The sequence below is a fragment of the Puma concolor genome, chromosome B3 (assembly GCF_028749965.1).
Source record: "Puma concolor isolate L17-30 chromosome B3, mPumCon1.1.hap2, whole genome shotgun sequence".
In the NCBI taxonomy this organism is placed as follows: domain Eukaryota; kingdom Metazoa; phylum Chordata; class Mammalia; order Carnivora; family Felidae; genus Puma; species Puma concolor.
This window is the reverse complement of record NC_141672.1, coordinates 119,943,710-119,966,654: the sequence shown is the minus strand read 5'-3', so window position 1 is coordinate 119,966,654 and position 22,945 is coordinate 119,943,710. Positions and strand designations below refer to the sequence as shown.

The following is a 22,945-nucleotide window of genomic DNA, read 5'->3' as shown; positions in this document are numbered from 1 at the left end:
TCATCCTCCTCATCCCCGACCTGCTCCGTACACACCCAGGGTGAGCGCCCTTTGTGGGAGCTAGTAGCCAAAGACGCAAGAAATGGCTTGTCAGCAGAGCGATCGAACCTTACGTGCGGAAGAACCAGACTGGTGACAAGATGTTTCAAAGGTAGTGGCGGTGATCGAAAGCCTTGCGGGACGACGGGACTGCCGGCGTGAAGCACTAGACACAGCTCGGGGGCGGCGGGTGGGCGCTCTCTGGCTGTGCGTGGACCATTGTCAAGTAGCGAGTTTGGTGTGTATGGAGGGCCTAGCCCGAACTCTCCGCAAAGTCTCTGCCTGCACCCTTGGCTGCACCCCTTTCCCAGAGAGCAACCGAGAGCTTGAGGCCAAACAGACTTAGATTTTTAGTAGAAAGGCCGCAGCGCTCGACCGCACCCTCAGGCCGACCCGTCCGCGGGCACCAGGGCCCGGGTCTGACATTTTACCCCAAGGCGCGCACCAAGTTCTTGGTACACCTTTTAAAGGGAAAACAACAGCCACCATGGTTAGATATATGTTATTTATAATTCATGGGCCAGTCTTTGAACCCTTTCAAACAAAACCCACAGCGATTTCTTTGAAAGAAAGAAATGCTTGGATCCTGCTCCAAAGTCTTGGGTTTTCTAAGGACCGACAAACCAGTGCACAGATAGTAAATTACCCCGCGCGCTACATTTGTTTCTGATTATTTGCGTTGCAGTTGGTTTGTGAAATCAAACAGAAGAGCTTATAAAAATCGCTTATTTGGGAAGTAGGACATACATTCGACCCCAGCATTGTTCCTAGAAGGAGCTGTGCTATTCGGGTGGGGAAAAGATGAGGGGAGCCCGTGTTAAATTGCCCCCCCTCCCTTACACACACACACCCCGCCAAACCTCCAAATGCAAGTCAAGGCTCGAATCAGGATCCGACAAGCGTCTTCGAATTCTGCGTTCTGGCGCTACCCATCTAATGCTCCAACTTGGAGAAGTTTTCCACAGGCGGGCGGATGGGGGAAGTGTAAAAAGAGTTTATCCAAACGCCAGTGGTCGTTCCCTAACTTCTCTCTCTAGCTTGTACCCTGAGGACAAAGGCACACGAGAGGAGAAAGGTGATCAGCTGGACGGTGATGGTTATGTCCAAACAGACCTCCCTTTCCCCTAGCTCTCGTTCCAAAAGAGTGGATTTAAAAAATTTTTTATTTGTGAAAGTAGGGAGCATTTAAAGGAGAGGCCTCCCCCCCCCCCCCGTCCCCACCCCCTCCCCAGGTATCCATCACCCCGCTCGGGCACGCCTGCGGAGACTGCCCGGCAAATCCATGAGGAAGCTCAGAGCTGCGGTGGCCGCGGAGCCAGCTCGGCGGTGACGCAAGGTCCAGCAGGGATAGCCCGACCGGGGGCCGGAGAGAGGATCCTTGTAGATTTCGGACGAGGGGGCTGCGCTCCATTGTTCACTCCGGGCCAATCAGGGTTTGTCCATTTCCTTGCAGCCAATCCCCCGTCACCCTCGCCTTCCACCCAAGCCACCCCGCCCTACAGCCCCCAGGTCCCCATTACTTCCCCCGCATCCCCCAAGGTTCTGGGGAAGCTTCATGACGCCACAGGTCCCGCCCCCAGCTCCGGCCCCGGGCGAGTGCGTGCTGACGTCATGCTGCGTGCGGGCCGGTGCGGAATCGCTCCTTCAACTCAGCGGGGCAGGAGGAGTTAGTTACCAAAGAGCCGAGGCTGGGCGCGCGACCCTCGTCCTTCTGCCCCTGCCCGCACACTTTGCGCACATCTCTTTTCTGCATGGTGGATATTATTTTTCATTATCCTTTTCTGGGTGCTATGGGGGATCATTCCAAGAGTAAGTCTTTCTCTCTGTATGTGGGTGTGTATGTGTTCAATATGCATTATTTCTAATGCAGAAGAATGTTTAGCGGATTCTACAAGTGGCTTCTATTTGACAGGACACTGGGAGAGAAAAAAAAAAAAAAAAAACGAATGCATTTCTCCTGCAGGCCACTTGTCCTTTGGAATCCTGTTGTTTTAATTTACAATTAAACATTCTTTCTCAATGTTAGGCTGCTAGGCTGACCTCAGGTTGTGAAATCTGCTTCTGTTTTGCGCTAGGGCAACTAGGTTTGATTGGGAAATATGGGCTCTTTTGCTTGCTTGCATGTCTTTTTTGGCCTTTCCAAGAAGGCAGATTTCTCTAGCTTGATATGGGATATTTAAGAAATGTCAGAGAGGATGAGAGGAGACTCCGATGAAAGCTGATGTGTCTGTGTTGGGATTGGAGGGAGTCGCTGTAAGAGGGAGTGTGTGGACGGAAATGCCGGAACATCACCGTTCAGTATTGATGCGGTGGCGTCCGCAGTGCTTAAATGTCTTTTTATTCTTTCTTCCCCCCCTACGTATTAGCTTTTAGTTACAAGATATTATCAATAAAATGACTGTGTCCAAATGAATGTAGTAGCGGAAAAAAAATTGGGGGTGGAGAGGAGACAAAAAGCCTCCGCAAATTCAGAAGGTTTTGTTTTTTCGTTTCCAATTGTTTGGACGTTTAGAAAGCCCGTAGTCGCAATTCTTGAAAGGGAACGAGGGAGCGAGCGGGTTGGGTTGGGTTGGGGTTGGCGTGGCCGAGGCCCAGAGCGGGTCCGGAGAGCCTGGCCTGACGCGGGTCCCGCGCCCTTCCCTGGCAGAGAAGCCCGGGACGGCCATGTGCGTGGGCTGCGGGAGTCAGATCCACGACCAGTTTATCCTGCGGGTGTCGCCCGACCTGGAGTGGCATGCCGCCTGCCTCAAGTGCGCCGAGTGCAGCCAGTACCTGGACGAGACGTGCACGTGCTTCGTGAGAGACGGGAAGACCTACTGCAAGCGGGACTATGTCAGGTGAGGCCGGCGAGAGCCGGGGCTCAGCTACCGCCTGCTGGGGCTGGGGCTGGGGGTGGCGGCTTGTCTGCGCTCCCCAGCCTGGAGAGAAGGCCACTCCTACTCCGAACGTGTGCCGCCGTGAGCGTCTGGGCCTGCGAACTCCCCGAGGGTCGGTCCCCGCAAGCTCCCTGTGGGCCACAAAGCGTCCTGGGCCCGCGTGCCCGGAGCCGGTGGCAGACCGGGAGGCGAGGCGGGCCTCAGGCCCCTCGCTGACACAGACCGCGCCTTGGGCCCGCAGGCTGTTCGGCATCAAGTGCGCCAAGTGCCAGGTGGGCTTCAGCAGCAGCGATCTGGTGATGAGGGCGCGGGACAGCGTGTATCACATCGAGTGCTTCCGCTGCTCCGTATGCAGCCGCCAGCTGCTGCCCGGCGACGAGTTCTCGCTGCGGGAGCACGAGCTGCTCTGCCGCGCCGACCACGGCCTCCTGCTGGAGCGCGCCGCGGCCGGCAGCCCGCGCAGCCCCGGCCCGCTCCCCGGCGCCCGCGGCCTGCATCTGCCAGGTAAGCCGCGCGCGGGGCCCGGCGCCCCCTGCGCTGTTGTGAGTGCACGTGCGAGTGTGTGATACCGGAGTGCTTGTGCTCGGACGAAAAGTTGTCACTCGTGCGCGGTTCCGTTTGCCAGGATTGTGTGTTTCTGTGTGAGTGCAGATCTGTGGCTAGGAACACAGGAGAGTGTGTGTGTGGGGGGGGGGGAATCGTTTGTGGATCAACATGAACAGGGATTGTGTGTAGGAGTGTGTGAGCATGCGGAGAATTGTCGAAAATTGTGTTCTCCATGATCAGGAATATGTGGGACGGTCTGCCAGGAGTAGGAGTGTGAATGACAACAGAATCTTAGCAGTGCCTGTCTGGGAAACTTGTATGGGGAATTACAAGCACTATGTGTTACTGCCAGAGAGGAAAGCTAGGTTTGCCTGGGGGTATGTGTGTAAGGAATACATCTCCCATCCCAGAACTGGGCCTGGGCTCCGCCAACTAGCAGGCCAGCCGCCCCAACAAAGAGCCGGTGTCTGTATTTGTGTTTTGAGACCCAGTTTGATGAACAACTTAGCAGAGTGCTTCTTCCGTGGGGAGGGTGTGGTGGCACAGTGGACTTGAGGTCATAGAAAACATTTCAAGGGATGATGCCCTGGGTGCTAATCAGGAGCTTCCCAGAGATGGGGTCTGAGTGTGTGGTTAGTGGGCAGGATGGTGCCCCCAGGCTGGGCAGCCACAGACCTGAAGCACCAATCTCCAGGTCTGGCTGAGCCTCTGGGTGCTCTGTGGTCTTGTAGTGCTCCTCCCTTCTCTGGCCCCCTCTTGCCTCTCCTATAGAATGAGGAAATTGAGCTGGATGGACTATTTGTAAATATTTATTCAGACCTAGAAATGCGTGAAGGAGGATATAAATTGAAACCGTGCAGCATATATCCATGGGTGTGTGGACCTAGTTTGGATGGGGGTGTGAAACAGGATGAAGCTGGTGTTGAGTGCACCGGATTTCGGGTCTCAGAGGTACTCCCTTTTGTGTGCTACGGGTTTCAGGCTGCCGGCGCGGGGGTCAGGCGCTATTTACCCGGGGTTGAGAGTTCCCAAAGCCAAGCGAGAATGCTAGCCGCTGCGCTCGGGCCGGGAGGGTGAGCTGCGCCGGGCCAGGGAAGCTGGAGCCTTGAACGAGGAGACCCGAGAGCTGAGGCTGGAGAGCTGGCAGTGAAGAACGTTTGGTCCCTTGAGGACCGTCCGCACCCCAGGCTGGGTCTTCGCGGCCTTGTCCCAGTGGTCTCTGCACGAGGAGGAATGGCTCTCGCAGGCCCCCAAGAGCGGGAGACAAGCCCCCTAACCCCAAAGCTGCGCGGCGCTCTGGGCCCCTGTCGGTCCCCTTCCCCCTCAGAGTCCCGGGAGCTCCTCCTTCTTCTTCCTCTGAAACTCCGACTTCTTCCGGAGGGCCTCCTTCGTCCCGCAGGGCCCAAACGGGCATTCCTAGGGTCGGGTAAGTGGAGGAGGCACAGCCGGGAGCGGCCACCCGGCTCCCGCAGCCGGCGTAGCGCAGGACTCCCACGCCCTGATGGAGCTCCGGGGACAGCGCTGCGGGGCAGCCCGATCGGGGAACTAGGGAAGGGACGAAAATGCAGAGCTCCCTCGGGGTAGGGCGAACAATTGGAAAGGGAGACGAACAATAAAACGAAATCAACGGAATTGAAAAAGGAACGAAATAGAGCCTCGGAGGGCTCAGCCGCCGCAAGGTGGGGCACGGGGCAGGCGGGTGGCGGCCCCTCTCTCACGTCTTGTCCGCCTGTCCTCGCAGACCCCGCGTCGGGCCGGCAGCCCTCACTGCGCCCGCACGTGCACAAACAGACGGAGAAGACAACCCGCGTGCGGACGGTGCTCAACGAGAAGCAGCTGCACACTCTGCGGACGTGCTATGCCGCCAACCCGCGGCCCGACGCGCTCATGAAGGAGCAGCTGGTGGAGATGACGGGCCTGAGCCCACGGGTCATCCGCGTCTGGTTTCAGAACAAGCGCTGCAAAGACAAGAAGAAATCCATCCTCATGAAGCAGCTGCAGCAGCAGCAACACAACGACAAGACGGTGAGGGACCGTGCAGCGGAGGAGCGGGTCAGGTGGGGCCTCGAGTTCTCGCGGCAGCATCTGGGTGCCCTTTTCAGGGCGGGCTCTGGGGACATCCAGGGGCAACTGGACTCTCCAAAAGCGTTTGTTTGTGCGTTCAGAGAAAGGCTTACCTTGGGGATTAAGGCTCAATCATTATTGTACCTGATGTCGGGTCTCCTCCTTGTTCCAGCGGCAGACCTGAGCTGGCACAGCTCCAAGCCGCAGGAGGCATGGTTATGCATCTCCCGCTAGTCCCGGCGGGTTGTGTCCTCTTGGCATGGCTTGGTTTGAACACTTTTCCTCTTGAAAAATGGGAATACAGGCCTCAAATCCCTTTGTTCTGTTGGCTGCCAACGCTGAGGCTGGACTATGGTGGAGGTTCTGTGTCCGGGTCATCTTAACTGGGGAGGGAGGGCTCACCTGGGTACGGTGGAATGTGCGTCTCCCCCCAAACCAGGACCCATATCTTGGGCCAATGCCTGCGGCCTCAGTGCCAAAGGGGGCGGGAGAGGTAAGGCCTAACTTGAGCGGCCCTCACCTCCACTTCCACTTGTCCCTCAGAGCCTCCAAGGACTGACCGGGACGCCCCTCGTGGCGGGCAGCCCCATCCGCCACGAGAGTGCTGTTCAGGGCAGCGCAGTGGAGGTGCAGACGTACCAGCCACCGTGGAAAGCCCTCAGCGAATTTGCCCTCCAGAGTGACTTGGACCAACCCGCCTTCCAGCAGCTGGTGAGGTCCTGCCCTACCCACCTGACCTCACTACTCCGAGGGGTGGGATTTGGCCGTTGGGCGGAGGTGGGAAGGGGGTACTTCCCAGGGGCCTGTCGTAGACAATGAGAGGGGGCATACGTTGGGGGGGACTGCAACTGCACCTCCGCCCATACATAATTCGCTCTAAAGCAAGTCTCCCTGGATTAAAGCCCTCAAGAGGCAGGTAGAGGGATTAACCCAACTCCAGCTCTCGCCCTAATACCCTAGAGTGCGCTTGGGGACCTGGCCCACTTCCCCGAAGGGCTTGCTCCCAGCTGGTGGCTTGTCCCTAAGGGACACCCTCAACTCAGAGCACACGGTCTGGGGGCACCAGCTCTGGCATCTCTTCACCTGCCTTTTCCTGGTGTCTCTGCATCCCCAGGTCTCCTTCTCTGAGTCTGGCTCGCTAGGCAACTCCTCCGGCAGCGATGTGACCTCCCTGTCCTCGCAGCTCCCGGACACCCCCAACAGCATGGTGCCGAGTCCTGTGGAGACGTGAGGGGACCCCATCCTCGCCAGCCCGCGGACCTCGCATGCTCCCTGCATGAGACTCACCCATGCTCTGGCCATTCCAGCTCCGAAAACTCTCTCGCCTTTGTAATTATTATTATTGTTATTTAAAGAGAGAGGACAGAGAAGCAGTCAGGACAGCCCAAAGCGCCAGGATGCAACCTGCTTTCACCAGACCGGAGAGCCCTGATCCAAGAACTTTTATTTTTTCAAAACCGGAATTTGGGATTTACTAGAGTTAGCTCTGCCCTCTTCTCTTCCCTCGCTCCGCGTGGCTGCCGCCGCTCTGTCCGCGCCCCCTACCCGCGGAGAACGCGCAGGGCCCATCTGGCGCCGGGCCACCCCCAGAACTCGCCCAGGCGGTCTCCAACCCCAAGCCGGTCCCGCGCTCCCAGGCAGCTTTGCCTGGGCTCTAAGCGGGGACAATCCAATGGAACAGACACTCAATCCCCAAAGCGCATGATTGCCGGAAAAAAGTAGAAACGAGACTTTCCTGAAAATGTGTTAAATTATCAGTCGACGGAGGACAGAGTGTGTGAGCCTTTGCCGAACAAAACGTAAGTTATTGTTATTTATTGTAAGAACAGCCAGTTCACAGTGGGATGGATATTTTGAACTTAATAAAAAATAATAATAACCCGATGCGATGCTGCTGCTGTGTGCTGTGGGCACAGCGGGAGGGCTGGACGAGCGCCGGTTGGGGCTCGGAGCTTGTTTCAACGAAACAGCGGCCGAGCAGAACCCGCCGCGGGTGCCCAGGGGTGGGCCCAGCTGCTTGTGCCCGCGCCTCGCGCGCCGCTGCCCTCAGGGCTCCCGCGCGGCCGGGGGGGCGGGCCCGGCGGGGATTGGGCGCTGTTGGGGGGGGGCGGGGCTGGGTCTGTGCGCCCCCCGGCGGCCCTGGCTGGCGCTTTAGAAAGCGCGGCTGCCCTCCCGGAAGTCGGCGCGTGCCCCTTGCTCCAGGCCACGCTCTGTCTGCACTGCCCACCACCCTTCCCCGGTCCCGGGCGTTTCGAGGCCGAGGTCCGCGGGGCAGTGGGGGGAAACCTCGTTTGAGCGGGAAACCTGCGATGCTCGGTTAGCGGCAGTTCGGCGGACTCCAGCCTGCGGTCAGGCTCGCGAGGGCGTCTCGTACCCTCAGCTTTGCCTCTGCTCTTGGAGCAGAACCCAGTCCGGTGCACCCCTAAAGGCCGAGCCTCCACCGCTCGCTGCATTTTCGGCCGGTGCATTCGGGCCCTTCCGGCGCTTCTTTTCCGAACCCCCTGTCCAGGGCGCCTCGCACGCCTGCCACTCGGGCCATGCCGTCGACCAAAGAGCCCGCGGGCCCGTGGCGAACAGGGGGGCTGTGACGGCTCACCCTCGGCGCTGTCCCCAGAGTGGATGCGCGACGTGATCAATCTCGCTGCATTTATTAATTCCCCTGTCTAGACAGAGGAGAAGGCCGGGCGGCGGCTCCTTATCTTCGTTTGGCATCACCTGCAAGCGATACACTGAAGGAGCCACAACAAGCCCCCGCTAGGATCGTGGCTGCCCGGGAAAATAAGTCCACCCAGAACCAGTCTGGCGTGTCCTTGGTTTATTTTCTTTCCAGACCCGAAATGCAGGAGGCGGGGGATAGCCCGGGTGGGAGGGGGCTGGGAATGGCCCCTGGATATGTCGTGCCCAGGTCACTTGGTGTGACATTTCAAACCCCTGCGACTTGTTTTCTTGAAAACTGGCTTTAGTGATCGCAGGAAATAACCGAGAGATACTGAATCTCCAGCAGGCCCCCGGGCAAGCACAAAAAACAGGAGGCTCAGGTTTTACCCTTAACAAATATTTAACCCTTTGGCAGCCTGGGACAGTTCTTTTCCTCTGACCAGGCCTCACTTGGTGGACTCAGGAAACTGCCACCCTACCAGTCAATCCACTACTCTTGAAGAATCTCTGGCATTGGGTTTCCGTTTTCTCGTCCCTCGAGATAAATGACCCCAAGCATATCCTTCTTTGTCCAGGATTTGTTTTGAAAGAGCAATGCCGTGAATAGGGGATATCTCAGGTAGAGTCTGGTAAGGGAAAATGTGTCTGAGCGGCAGCTGTGGTCTCTGGATAGAAGAGTAGGTGCCTTCTGTTAAAACTGTGGGCTGCTTGGATGGCCAGAGGCCACTGTAGGTTTTTCAGCAGAGCTGAGGGCAGGATTCCGTCACCTCCCCCTCCCCCATTAGAAATGGAAAACTGGAAGACTAGCTGTCAATTATTGAAAGAAAATGGGAGGTGGGAAACTCAAGCCAAATTTATATTTTACTTCCTCAAAGTCAAGGTGATGCTGGCACAAAATTTGAAGAGAACATTCCCTTTCTTCGGGATTTAGGAAATGGTGCTGCAGACTTAAGAGATAAGGGAGGAGATACATAGGGTTAATGAGGACCAGCTTTACCTCTCAAGTGCCTAGAAACGGTTTTAATAATCAGGGTTAGATTCTTTGAGGCTTTGCTCCCTTAAGTTAGACCATTCCTTCCCAAACAGAAATATAGATTATTTTCTCTTACCTACTGGCTGGCCATTGGATAGCAGGCTAAACTTCCAAGAAATCTTATTTTGGAAAACTTTTGATTAATCCAGAATATTAGGTTTTGTCACTTTAAAAACGGAAGTAACAGGTTCTTGAGTAAAGAATTTCATTAATGTTTGTTGTTAATTAGCTCTGAATTTTTGCTTTTGAAAGACTGCAGTAGTTTTTTAATTTTTAAAAATTTATTTATTTTGAGAGAGAGACAGCACGAGTGGGGGAGGGGCAGCAAGAGAGGGAGAGAGAGAATCCCAAGCAGGCTCTGCCAGCTCCCAACGCAGGGCTCGCAGGGCTCAAATCCACAAACCGTGAGATCATGACCTGAGCCGAAACCAAGAGTCAGATGCTTAACCAACTGAGCCACCCAGGCGCCCTGAAAGACTGCAAATGCTACAAACGGAAACATCTGCCTAAGTACAGTAAACTCTTATTATCCATAGATCAAAAATCTAATTCTCCTTTTTGCTATTCTGTGAGTGTGTCAGATTTTGAATATTGGGACATTACCCAGATAAAAGTGATTACCATTTATTAGGATGCCTCAATCTGTATGTATTACTATGTAAAATATACACTCTTCTGTAGTTGGTTGCTGGCCACCCAAAAAGGTGCATCATTTCCACGGAAAAGCTTTGACTTTGAAGCCTTATTACAATGGTCTCTGGTGTGGTGTCAGATCTATGGTTGGTTACATTAATAAATATCAGTTTTACTGGTTCCCAGGTCATCTTTAAACATGCTCAGTAATACAGTCGGGATTTCCTTGTAAATTAAATTACCTGTAACAATTACAAATGTTGTATTTTATGCTTACTGAACTTTCAGAGTGAGATGCCCAATTGTGTAGTAAAAAGTTCAATAAAAAGGGGCCATAGGTGGAAAATGGGAGTTAGTTATTTAACTAGATTCACTTTAGAATATTTTTTCCAGAAGATTTATCTAATAATTTGGATAGCCCTATGTAATTGAGGCAGGAGAGGGATTCCCAGAGATGGAAAAGTTTATGGCCATTATACCACAAAATTTAATACATATTGAAAGGCTGCACAATTCTGGGAAATTCAGAGTCCCTGTGGCAGTATTCCCAACGAACTTTAATATTTAATGGGTTGTGGAACAGAAATCAGCCTTTCAATTTTGAATGTGGAATGGCTTAAAGCTCAGAGCTGCAAATATTGTGTTTAAATGAGACGTTGTCTAAGATTGTTCTCTAGAAAATGTTAATTCTGCCACTGCTGCCTGGGGGAGGACCTACATTGCCACACATTTTAGTTAGCTGTGTTTTCCCATAGAAGTGGTCACCAGAGAGAGCAAGAGAATTAGCTGAATAGCATGCTGGAGAGAAGAAACAATGAATGAATAATAAACTATTTGAAGAGAAGTTCCAAGCAGGAAATTCAGAGTTTATTAAGCTGATGTAGGGAAGATTAGAGGCTTTTAAATACGGGTCTGATTGATGTAAAGGTAAACTTTCCTCAAGATACTGGGATTCAGTGCAATAATGAGGATTGTGTGACCAATTACAGACTAGCACCTTGTTGAGAGAGACTGTGCATGGACGATGCAGATAAACGGAGTTAGACTGAGAATAGCAATAGCAGAGGAAAAGGGCACAAGAAAATACTCACTGGGATCCAGATGTGGATTTGTGTGGGGATTTGGGGTTGGCTCAATTTATAAAGCAAGTTTGGGGCCCCGCAGCGATTGGGCCAGAAAGGCAGGACTTCTAGGTGATCAGGGCACCTCCTCAAAGTCAGCAGCTGGCGGGAGAGTGAGTGAGGGAATGAACGGAGGGGCAGGAGTTTAGGAAGGCTGAGAATCTCCCGGTTGGCAAACAGGATATTTAAGGGGGTGGTTTGAATGCGGAAGGCGGGAGAACCTCTGGGTTGGGGGCGTGGGAACTGGGAGAGAGAAGTGGAAGAATAGGGATGGTGAGGAGTAATCCCTTTTCAGATTATCGACACCTAAGAATTTAGAAAGGTGGCAAGGAGCTCTGGAAGAAATGACCCAAGTGGTTTTCCCAGCTGCGCTGGGGAAGGAAGGAAAGGCTGGGCCGGGAGGTGAGGCTCCCACCTAGGCGCAACGGGGGCGAGGTTCAGGGTCCGGGGTCACAGAGGCCCCGAGTGACTGGAGCCAGGGAGAGGCTCCGGAATTTCGGCAGGAAGCTGTGGCTTCGACATCCTGTTGGGCATCCAGGGTGTCGAGCTCCCCAGAAGGCGAGCTGCCGCCCGGAGCAGGAAATTCAGTTGGGTAACAGCGCTGGGCGCTCAAATGTCGCTGCTGCCGGGCTTCGGGCAGCTTTTTCCTATTTGGCTCAAATTCTGGGCTCCGACGCCCGAATGAAGTTGTTGCTTTTTCGCCCCAGCCGCGCCCATTCGCACCGTCAGCTTCACAGGCTGGACCCAGCATAAGCCTTTCGCCTGGGCCCAGCCTGATCCACTTGTGGCCCCTGAGCTCGGGAGACCCGGGATGCGGCCCCCGCCACAAGTGGGTGGCACTCGTCCCCGCAAATTGGAACTCACTTGCGCGCCGCACCCTCCCAGTCCCCGGCGAGTTTGTTAATCGTAAAACCCAGGGGAGTCAGAACTTCAATCATTCTGGCCGGGCGGAAGGCGCCTTAAACTCGAGACGCACAGAGACCGTGAAGGTCGGGAGTCACCGAGGAGTTGCAAGGCCCGATTCTCGAAACCTCCCTACCCGGGCGGAGCCGGGATTCATCTCAATCAGGCGACCCCCACCCCACCCCCCACTCCCGGACGAGGGGGGCAAACGACACCATTCAATTAAATGTTTAATTGCGAATTCTGGTATGGTTTCTGAGAGGTTAATCACAGCTGTTTCAATTATTTATGGCTTTCTGGCAAATTTCCGACCAGATAAGAAGTATATTCTATTGTGAAGCATCTTGCAGGAAATCTTATAAATATTTGATTATTCCTTTCAGCTACAAGGATTCTGCGTTCACGCCCCAAGACGCGCTGGGCGAGAGGCATTCGGGAACTCCTCTCCAGGTTGGGGCTCCCGGGCGGGCGACTGCTGGTCGCCGATGGAGCCGGCCGCGGACACCTGCCTGCTCCCCCGCCCCGCCCCTTCCCCCGCCTCGGGCCGCGGAGGAGCCCCGGCCGCAGTCTCGGAGGGGGCGTGCGGGCGCTAGGGCCCAGCCCCTCGGCCTTCGGAGAGCGGTGCACCGCCCGGCTCGCGGCATTGTGTGCGCGCCGCCGCGGCGTCCCGGGTCCGGCGCCGGATCGCCGCCCGAGCCCTGGCGGGAGGGGTTCCCAAGAGCGGGTCCCGCTGGCTTTGGGGCCGGCGGCCCCCCCGCCCTGGAGCCCGGGCAGGACCCGCGGGGTCGCGGCCCCAGCCCCGCAGCGGCCCCTGCGGCCCGACGTGGGGAAGACGCCGGGGACCCGCGCCCGCGGGAGCACAGAGGGCACAGGGACGCGTTCGCCGTGGTTTCCGTCTTTATTTTTTTTTTAATTTTGGGGACCTCTTCATTTTCTTTCGATTTGCAAAGAAGTAAAAACACATAGCTCAGCAGCTTTGTGAGGCTCCAAAAAGGAGTGTTGTGAACATTAAGTAGGGTGTTTTTAAAAAACCGAAACTTTTGTTATTTTCTGGTCCCGCCCCGCCTACCTTCCTATAGCTTTGACTCTGACACATATTCAGGCCACTTTTTTTTTCCAACCAGATCTTTTCTTCACGGTAATGTTTGATCCTTATCGGACAGAAATTATTACAGATGTCATTCAGTGATCGGCTTAGCACTGGCCGTCGGCTTAAGGTGGTGAAACGCTGGGAACGAGATATGAAAAGGTCTACGTCTCCCAGGCAGACCCTTCTCACGTTCAACTGTGAGCGGGGCATCGGAGTTTAAAACTTTTATTCAGAGCCCTTCTGGCCTTGTTTTATGGTTACTTCAGAGTTGCTTCATTTCACAATTATTTGAGGAAATGCGTCAAGGTGATTCACTATGGCTGATCTTTTTGAATCGATAATTTTTATTCTGGAGAATACTTTCAGTTCAGCAATGGTTCTCAGTCCTGTCTGCTAGGAAAGTCCTGTTCGCTAGGAAAGGTGAGGCGGACCAATGGATACAATGTCCTAAATTCATTTCAAATAGCCCCCAAACTTATTATGTAATTAGAATAGCCAAGTGTTCCAAACATCTTTACTCCAAACCTTAAAAAGGGAAATTTAGAGGTTAATTTTAAGTCTTTAATTAAAATACTCCCAGAGTTGGAGTTAACATTTTTCTTTCAAATTGGTATTGTCTTAATAAGAAAAGTCACCACTGCAAACAGAATAAGTTATTTTATTACAAGAACAAAACAGACTTGCTAATTTTATGTCTAATTTCACCCATATTACAAATGCAAAGTATATATTATCATAGGATGTAGGTAACCGAACTCCAAAATATTGTGCATAAGTGAAATAAACTCAACTTCCAGAATTAGAAAGAACATTAAAGTATCTACAGTCATTATAAATAGTGCAAAGTATATACCATATCTACAATGCAGGGGGAGAGTATAAACATGTGAAAATGAGCTTCTTAAGGAACAGTTAGAACATTTGTTTGAACAGTTTAAAATATTAACAAGGGCACTCAAATACAGAACTAACCAAATCATTTATTTTTTCTCTTTTTTTAAAAAAAACTGTCGAGCTTCTTCCCAGGCCTCCTGAGGAAATCTGTTAGCCAGCTCAAGATAGTCTTGGGAACCAAGGGATTTTCCTGAGAAGAAAAAAAGATAATAAATTCTTTGAAGTTTAAGAAATTAAAATTATTTTGATATCTGACTACAAAATGGAGACATGCACTTCAAATAAACCACGATACAAGTTTATATAAAGAAGGTAACTGATCTATTTTTATCTACCTACAGCACAAAATATACATATTTTAATCACAATTTATTTTGTGCTTCTAACATATTCAGACATTAATCCCTATGTAAAACATTACAAAAAAACCTGTTTTTGGACTCCAGAATAAGAAAATAGGGGGAAATAAGTATGGTGATCCAAATAAAATGACAGTCATCTCTTCCATCCTTAAGTTAGCCTCGAAATGATATATCTGTATATAAACGACATTTGTCGCCTAAAATAGCCTAATTTAAAATATTTTAATTTAAATATGACTTTAAAAAATGCTCAAATCTGGCATTCAAGTCATCTAACAAAGCGGAGGGAATGAGTGAGAACTTTACTGGTTATCAATGTAGGCAAAGAAAACAACCTCCTAGCTGGGTAGTGATTAAGCAGCCAGTGTTTGAAAATCAGAATTCTCCTTTAGCAATAAGAATGTGGTGCTACCAGGAGCTGCTTTACACTTAGAATGTAGAGGTTTACCTGGGCAATGAACTAAAATGCCTTGAAACATTTCTGGGGACTTAAACTAAGCAAAAGGAGAACAGATGTCTAGTATGGAATCATTTTTTTAAACTTTTTGAATTATTTTTTAAAGAAAATTTCTTTTTAAAAAATGTTTATTTATTTTTAAGAGAGAGGAAGAAACTAAGCAGGGAAGGGGCAGAGAGAGAGGGAGACAGAAGATCCAAAGTAGGCTCTATGATGAAAGCAGCAATTCTGACGCGGGGCTCCAACTCACAGTGAGATCATGACCTGAGCTGAAGTCGGTGCTCAACCCACTGAAACATCTAGGTGCCCTCACTTTTTTTTTTAAAACCAAGTAAGCATATTAAGAGCTGTCACCAATATAATGACTCTGAGAAATGCAGAGAACAGTTCTCCATTTGCTGTTTTACGGATTAAGCATACTGGAATTGGGGAAAGCGTGGATGTCAAGAAGATGGGTCCTTGGAAAAGAAAGAAGGTTGAAACTCTCACAGGCCTCAACCCACCGAGCTGAGGCAGCTCTTGGGACTATGTCTGCCAGATATGTAGCAAATGGTGACTCATCCTTACAGTCAGGAGAAAGGAAGAAGAAAGAATGTCTGTACTTCTTACGGGCAAAAAAGTTGCTGTACAATTAAAAATACATTAGATTTTTCAAGGCATTTTCATATATTCAAAATTCAAAACACTGTTTTAAGAAATAGTAACAAATTATACTGATTTCACTCACTGCAGCCTCCAATAACTTAAAAAAAAAAAGGCTGTGACTGAGTCAGGGCAGTCCTGAACTTGCACACTAATTCTGGCTTAGACAAATGGTACTATGATGTTGATTTGAACTTCTGAAAAGGAACATAGCTTTCTGTTTACTTCTCTGAGTGTCTGAACCAATAAAACCTGACCTTTTCTTCATGATACTGGTACAGCTTTATATACTTTTCTATGTACTTTTCAACATTTGCCCACTATAGATAATTGGTGTACGTGTGTGTGTGTGTGTGTGTGTGTGTGTGTGTGAGAGAGAGAGAGAGAGAGAGAGAGAGAGAGAGAGAGAGAGAGAAAGAGAGAGAGAGAGGGAGGGAGGGAGAGAGAGAGAGAGAGGCGAGGGAGAGAAAGAGAGAGACTGTCCAAGGTGACAAGGTGACTCACCACCCCTCCAAGTAGGGGCTACTTGGTGGGTCATCTAGAGGGTCCTGTTGGGAGTGGGCCTCTGGCCACTTTAAGGAGTATCAAACTAATGGAAGAATTGGGGAAAAATCTGTATTAGGGCCTCATTAATCAAAGGTGCTGTCACAACAGCCAGACAAAGAGCCATTTGTACTTCTCAATTACAGTGTGTGTAGCAGAATATTTTTAAAAAGTAAAAATGTCCTTAATATTCTACATCTCCAGCTCTGATCATAGGAAGCACCTCAGCAGGAACACTACAGGAAAAAAAATGCTTGTAAATCATTTGGCCTCTGAACTCTTACTAATCTGATGTTCTTTTTTCTCCAAGTAAAACAATTTTACAGTTTTTATTTTCAATAAAAATATCCGAGTACTTGAATTTAAGGGGGGAAATATGGGGTATTATCATTCATAATTTTATTCTGAACACAGACAGGAAACCAAATCTATGTGATTTTAGCATTTATGTGAGTAATGTAGGCCAATATTAATGACCTGATTGTCTCCTGTATTACAAAGTGGCTCTTTAGCAATTATTCACTATTTGTTATATCTTGTATGAGGTGAATATAAATTATGTAAAGATGTTTTGTGCTTTTATTTTCAAAATTTCTCTGTATATTCTGATGCATTAATGCTTGATGACAAAATCAGTTTCTTTACTCATTGAATTATAATTGGTATCCGAATCTCAAATGTTTTAGGGTGATGTAATAAAATGATTTCTGTAATAGTTCCAGAGGGTGGAGTAAGAAACATGTCCATTCAGCTAACAAACATATGACATTTCATTTCAATAGGACGTACCTTTGGGCTGATAAAGCTGGTTATCTGCCTGACCTGAAGTCTGTACAAAATCCTGTGTGAGACAAGAAAAGTGTTTTTATACCAGTGCTATGAATTTCGTCAGAGAATTTCTCTGACGGCAGTTTTAAATGTGATTCTGAAGTCTAAAGACAACTATTTTTGCATGAATACTTTGGAGCCCAAATATAAAAGCTTAAGAAATTGGTGTTCAGGTTCTCAATTTAAATCAAATAGTGATGACTCAAATCTTGGTACAGATCATCAGGGGCCAGAAACTACAACTTTATTTCAGCAAACTGAATGCTTTAGCCAAACTTGCTCTTAAAATATTGATAGATTTTTAACATTTTTTAAAAAAGCATAACTCTAAAAGCCCTTACATATTCTGCAGCTAAAAAAGCCTAGTAATTTCACTTTTATGTAAATTTTCAGAGACCTATGACAAACTACCAGCTCCTATTTTTAGTATCATTTTCTAGTGACTATTAATAACCTAACACATGCAGACCTCAAAGAACCACATTATACACTAAAATCCACTATATATTCACTCCTTTGAGCATAATTATTTATAGAAAAGAAAATCTGATTTAATTTCACTAATCTAACATGCTATCTCAAATAAGAAATTTCTGTAACATTTACAAAATGTGTGTGTCCAAATGTATGTTCAATTTGTTACATTTACATTAAATTCCATTTAAATGTGTGTTAAATAGCACAGAGAAAAGTTAGAAGGCTTTAAGATCAATACCAGATGAAAATAAGTAAAAATTTTTTACTTTAGATTCTGACATCATTTGTATTTTCATAAACTGTTTTCCAAGTGGTTGAAAATGTGAGGGACTACGTTCATACAGATGCAAAACTGTCTTTGCTCAACTATCACTGTCTTGGTGGGGCCTCTCTGCTCATGTCATAAAAAAATTGCACATCACATCCCCCTCCCTGGCAGCCCATCCCCCTTCCCAGCCTTATTTTTCTCCATAGTACTTAACACCACCTGACATGCTATTTGTTTTACTTTTCTGTTTGATTCCCCCTACTTTAATGAAAGATCTATAAAGGCAGGAATTTTTATCTGTTTTATTCATTGGTGTATTCCTAGTGCCTAGAACAGTGCCCAGAACACCAGAGGCACTCAGAAATTACCTCCTGAATACAAGACTGAATTTTAAGATCAGTCTTAAAATACTCTATAGTGTATTTTTAAATTATTATTATTATTGTTATTATTTTAAGTTTATTTTTTTATTTTAAGAGAGAGTGCAGGGGAGGAGCAGAGAGAGAGGGAAACAGAGAACCCCAAGCAGGTTCTGTGCCTTCAGCACAGAGCCTGACCCAGGACTCGATCTCACAAATTGTGAGATCATGACCTGAGCCCAAACTAAGAGTGGGCTGCTTAACCGACTAAGCCACCCAGGCGCCCAAGTATTTTCTATTTAAATTTTAATCCTAAGCCTTTAAGAATATATGCAAAATCTTAAATGTTGCTATGATGGTTATGTAAGATCTTATTAAGGTTTTAATTTAACCATAAGATTTTTGTTTTGAAATCCATACCCTACCTGTGGATCTGCAGATCTTTGAAAAAATTTTCAGAAAACAGAACCCAGACTCAATTGGAACAACTAAGCTGAAAGTAAACATTTCTAAACACAATTGATCTAGTTGTATTTGTTAACTGATGGTCTAATAGAGGATAGTTTAAAAAACATAAACCACTAACTGCTGTCTAAGGTGAAGAAAGCTGGACTCTTTAGCCATCCCAACCAGCTGGGCACTATCACATCCTTTCAACAAAGATGCATGTATATTTGCCAGAATAAAGAAGAATACTGCTACAGAGCTCTGCTTTCTGTTTCATTGTTATTAACAGAAAACATTGTCTTTTAATCACACGTACATCATGGAACAAAAAAACATTGGTTTTATAGAACATTTCAAGGAAAATGGAAGATTTTCAGCAATGAATGATCTACAATGACAGAAAAAAAGTTGCAGGATTAGCTATTAGCAAATGTTAAAGAATAGCCAACTTGAGTTTCTATTGTCAGTTGACGCAGTTAATTTAGATGTGAAAATACTGCTTTATTTTGCTACAGCACTAATTCTGATTCTAGTCCTACAGAATTTTAACCACATCAGAAAAATATAAGGCCATACTTACAATTGTTAGATTTTTAAAAAAGCAATATAAGCAGGTTTTTATTACACACACGTGTGTGTATGAATCATACTTATTTTAAAACTTACAAATCAACTGAAGTTTTAACTGATCCTTCTTCAGCAATCCTTATCTATTCCCTGTAGCTGCACTAAAGGCAAGGTGAATGTAAATGTTAAAAGCCTTAAAGAAGTCTGGCAACCTTTTTAAAATGTTTCCTTGGTGTGGGTGTACCATTTCAACAACTGGAAAAATATCCTTTTCTTGAAGTCCTCCACGTTGAAGTTTACACCATTCAACCCTAGTTTTACTATCCTAATATTTTAGAAATTAATTTTCAAGCACATAAAAACGCGAAAAATTTTAAAGACATTGAGGATGGCAAGAATAAACAGCTGGTTCACTTTAACTTTGCAATTGCATTAGCTTCCACTCAAAGTCAGAGAATCAGGCATAACACAGAAGGTACCTGAATGAATGTGGCCAGTAAAACACAGCTCATCTCCTGCTCCAGAATGATCTTGTTCTGACGGTTGTTGTAACAAGCAGCGATAAGTGAGGGGAACAGCACTTTGATCAGTCGTGGGTCACTGAAGTACAGGAAGGGCAACTGGCAGAGTTTCTGCAGCACCGTGGGGTGGCGGCCAGACTGTACGATGACCTGAAACAGAAGAGGAAACCTAGGTCAACGGCCAAAAAGCTCTGCCTGCCCCTTTCTCCTCCACTCCCAACAGTGTCTGTAAGAACCATGGAGAACACACTGAAGGAGTGTAAGGAGGAAAAAAAAAAAAAAAAAAAAAAAAAGACTCCTAAGTGATATTTGTTCTTAAAGGAACAGAAAGTAAAGAAAGTAAAGAAATCTCATTTCCCAACTTAAGGAAACGATTCCAAAAGTTCTGCGGCCATTTCTAGTCCACGATGAAGGGCTCCGCTGCCAGGCAGGAGAGGATTCAACATACAGACTCTGCTTTAACAAAGCGCCCGCCCTCCATCCTCCCCTTAAAACAGAGAAGTCCTATTCCTTGAAACCTGCAAAGAGCCCCCTCAGAAGAAAGATGCCCTCTCCCACTGCACTGCCTGCTGCGGTCTTCCCCTAACCAAGCTCCGGGGATATACTGACTGTTCTGTATGTGCAGACAGGCCCTTGGAAAGAAAAGGGGACTGTAAGGGGAGTAGGAACAGTTTCAGCAAGCACAGGCTCCAAAAGATCCTTCCTCTGATCCACACTCCTTATCTGTGTTTCCATCAGTGCCATTGAGTCTAAAAGGAGAACTGTTTAGATAAATGAGACTCTTGTCTTGAGGCAGTCTAGGTTTACAAGTGTATATGTTTTAAGGAATGGGGCAATGCAATTAATGGGCTTGCAGGGAAGCCCTCCTAATTTACTCCCTGGGCCTACATGATAAACTAAGAAATGTCAAAATCGGATCTGTTTCAAGTAACCTTGATTAGATGATTCTAATATGAAAGAACTGAAGGACCCGAAGCCCACTTCTTGGTATAAGAGGAAGCTCAGAGAACGCTGGGGACACTGTAAGAATCTAAGGTCAGGACTGTAAATTGTACTTGGAAATACATAATTTTACAGGTACACACCCAGACAAGACTGCATTCAAATTAAAACCAGAAGGACAGAATGAAACAGCAGAGGCAGGAGAAACATAAATTACAGGGATTTACAAGTTTTCAAAGTACTTTTAACAATACTTTAAGAACATACTCTCAGATGATAATGCAGTTTGGTTTAAGGACAAAATCAACAAGGTAATAGTTCACATATTTTAGTTCAATAGCTAAAATGACATCAAAAACCCTTAGAGAATGTTGATAGGGACTTGTTAATACCTTCAAATCCAGCAGGAATTTTAAAGACTCAGTGTGACAATTCAGCACATGGCTGTGTGCTGCCTTTCCTGACACCGGCTGAGAAAAATATGTCCTATCGTCTATTTTATTGATAAAGCATTTACTTAAATCTTTATTTTAATTATTAGCAACAAATTTTGTAGCACAGCCAAATGATCACCACTTTAGAATTTATAATACCATTATTACACGTTTCTTTTCCCCCTTTGGACAAAAATGAAGAAGAAGTTTTTTCTTTGGAACTTCATTGTTAAAATGCTATTATTGGAAGATTCACTAATTGAAAAGATATTAAATTGGCCAGTCTGGCTGGCACAGGCACAATGTTAACTCAAAGACGACAGCTCCTGGTTCCTGGTAAAAGGAGCACAGAACATGCAAACTTAACCAGAACTTACTCCATCTGGACTCCTGACCCTCACTGGAGTGAAAGCAAGCCCCTTGGGGGGCCTGTCAGTCCCCTCGAGGAACAGAGCTGACTATCAGTTGCCTGTTGAAGAAGTGAGTTTACAGAGGTCACCAGCAGTGTAGTGAATGACCTGCCAGAGGCCACTACTTTTAAGTCCCTGGACTACGGAAGACACAAATGGATGTAGGAGGTCTGGTTACCTTGGGCAGGGTGTTCTACCCACAGGACCACCCATGATAGAACTTATTCAGGTTATAGGGAAGGGGTCCACCCAGGGTGGTAAAAGCCACACCCCCCGGCTTGGCTGTGAGCCAGAGTGGGACATCTCGTCGGCACTGTCCCTTGGACCACATTTCAGACATTGTGGGGAGACAGGATTAGGAAGTCCAGGAGGGGGCCAACCTATAGCACTGAGACTTGGTGGGCGAGACCACTTCTGGATAATTCAGGTGGGCTTTTGGTACAGAGGGGTGGTGTTTCCGATGTCAATGAGCACTGCTGAATGGTCAGCTGAATTAGGCCAAGCACTTCCCACATGGGCAGGGAAGCAAGGCTGGGATGCATCATGACCTTGACACTCAGAGCCTTGGGCACCAGGAGAGAGTTGACTGAAAGGCTTTTGACAGATTGGGGGATGAGGGCAAGGCTCAATTTTATCTCATCCAGTCACTGACTCCTAGGCCTTAGGGTGGTCAAACGTCCCCATGAACTGCTCAAGCTTTCTAAAGTCAACAGAGTCATCATGGAACATGAAAGTCTTGCTGAATGAATGAAATGGAAATAGCTAAAGAAAATCTCAGATTTATAATGATGTTTTCTCTCTCTATGCCCTCCTGATGGAGCTGTAACTAAATCAATAACTGCTGGTCTGTCACCTTTGTCCAGACAAAGGGCTGCTGATAAGGTCTAAGGTGAGTACCACTCTGAGCCTGGCCAGGCCACCTGCCCTTTCAGGGCACACAGGCCAACACAAACATATAGGGGCTTCCCACGGAGCCCCTTTCCAGACCCATGCACCAGGAGAAAGGAGTGGCTTGGCTGTAAATTTCACTGGTGGCCACAGCCACCAGTTAGACAGCATGTAGGGAGCTGGTATGGCTCCATAATAATGAGAAAACCCTCTTTCAAATATGTCAACTTAAAAAAAATTTTTTTTACATTAATTTATTTTTGAGTAAGAGAGAGAGAGAGAGAGAGAGAGAGAGAGAGAATGAGCAGGGGAGGGGCAGAGAGACAGGGAGACACAGAATCCAAAGTAGGCTCCAGGCTCTGAGCTGTCAGCTGTTGAAGCAGGGCTCAAACCCATGAACCATGAGACCATGACCTGAGCTGAAGTAGGTTGCTCAGCCAAATGAGCTACCCAGGCGTACCTCAAATATGTCAACTTTTAGATGCAGAGCAGGGCTCTAAGAAAACCAAGGGAATTTCTAGCAACATTCAGATTAAAAGAAACTGAAATTGAACTTTCCACTTACTCTTAGGTGCACTTTTAAAATAGGTACTAACTAAAGAGCTAGGAGATCTGAGTTCTTGCCTTTACTCCAGGCATTCACTAGCTGTGTGACCCTGGGAAAATTGTTCAATTTTCCTAGTTTTCAAGGTGGAGAATTTTTTAGAAAAGTGAACTTTTCAGTGAAGTATAACACACACACACACACACACACACACACACACACACACACACACTCACACACCTCTAAAGTGAATAGCTCAATTTTTACAAAGTGAATATACCTGTGTTGCCAGTACCCAAATAAAGAATGAGAACATGACCACGGGTGTTGGATTTTTAAATACATTCCTTCTCACTCAAAATTAGATTCCTATGTTTTGATGTTTTTTAAATTATTTAT

The 22,945-nt window shown here is 47.9% G+C and overlaps 2 protein-coding genes across 6 annotated transcripts in view; one reads left to right on the top strand and one right to left on the bottom strand.

Moving 5' to 3' along the window:
* Window positions 1–1,705: 1,705 nt before the first annotated feature.
* On the top strand, window positions 1,706–7,409 carry ISL2 (ISL LIM homeobox 2). The gene is made up of 6 exons (XM_086708506.1): window positions 1,706–1,848; window positions 2,687–2,876; window positions 3,157–3,419; window positions 5,203–5,486; window positions 6,069–6,236; window positions 6,640–7,409. The coding sequence occupies exons 1-6, from the start codon at window positions 1,791–1,793 to the stop codon at window positions 6,754–6,756; spliced, it is 1,080 nt and encodes a 359-aa protein (XP_086564632.1). The 5' UTR covers window positions 1,706–1,790; the 3' UTR covers window positions 6,757–7,409.
* A 6,192-nt stretch (window positions 7,410–13,601) lies between these two features.
* The window catches only part of SCAPER (S-phase cyclin A associated protein in the ER), a 505,214-nt gene continuing 495,870 nt past the window's right edge, over window positions 13,602–22,945 (bottom strand). For all 5 annotated transcript variants that reach the window (XM_086711283.1, XM_086711287.1, XM_086711288.1 and 2 more), the window contains 3 exons: window positions 19,287–19,478; window positions 16,651–16,702; window positions 13,602–14,047 (listed from right to left, as the gene is read on the bottom strand). In XM_086711283.1, coding sequence (XP_086567409.1) covers window positions 13,944–14,047; window positions 16,651–16,702; window positions 19,287–19,478 — 348 coding nt within the window. In that variant the 3' untranslated portion in view covers window positions 13,602–13,943. The remainder of the gene's footprint in view (window positions 14,048–16,650; window positions 16,703–19,286; window positions 19,479–22,945) is intronic.

Bases quoted from the DNA above. Each gene is read 5' to 3' on its own strand.
- ISL2 (XM_086708506.1), top strand. From the start codon at position 1,791: ATGGTGGATATTATTTTTCATTATCCTTTTCTGGGTGCTATGGGGGAT. The intron at 2,877-3,156 runs GTGAGGCCGGCG...TTGGGCCCGCAG, and splicing joins TGCAAGCGGGACTATGTCAG to GCTGTTCGGCATCAAGTGCG. The intron at 3,420-5,202 runs GTAAGCCGCGCG...CTGTCCTCGCAG, and splicing joins CCGCGGCCTGCATCTGCCAG to ACCCCGCGTCGGGCCGGCAG.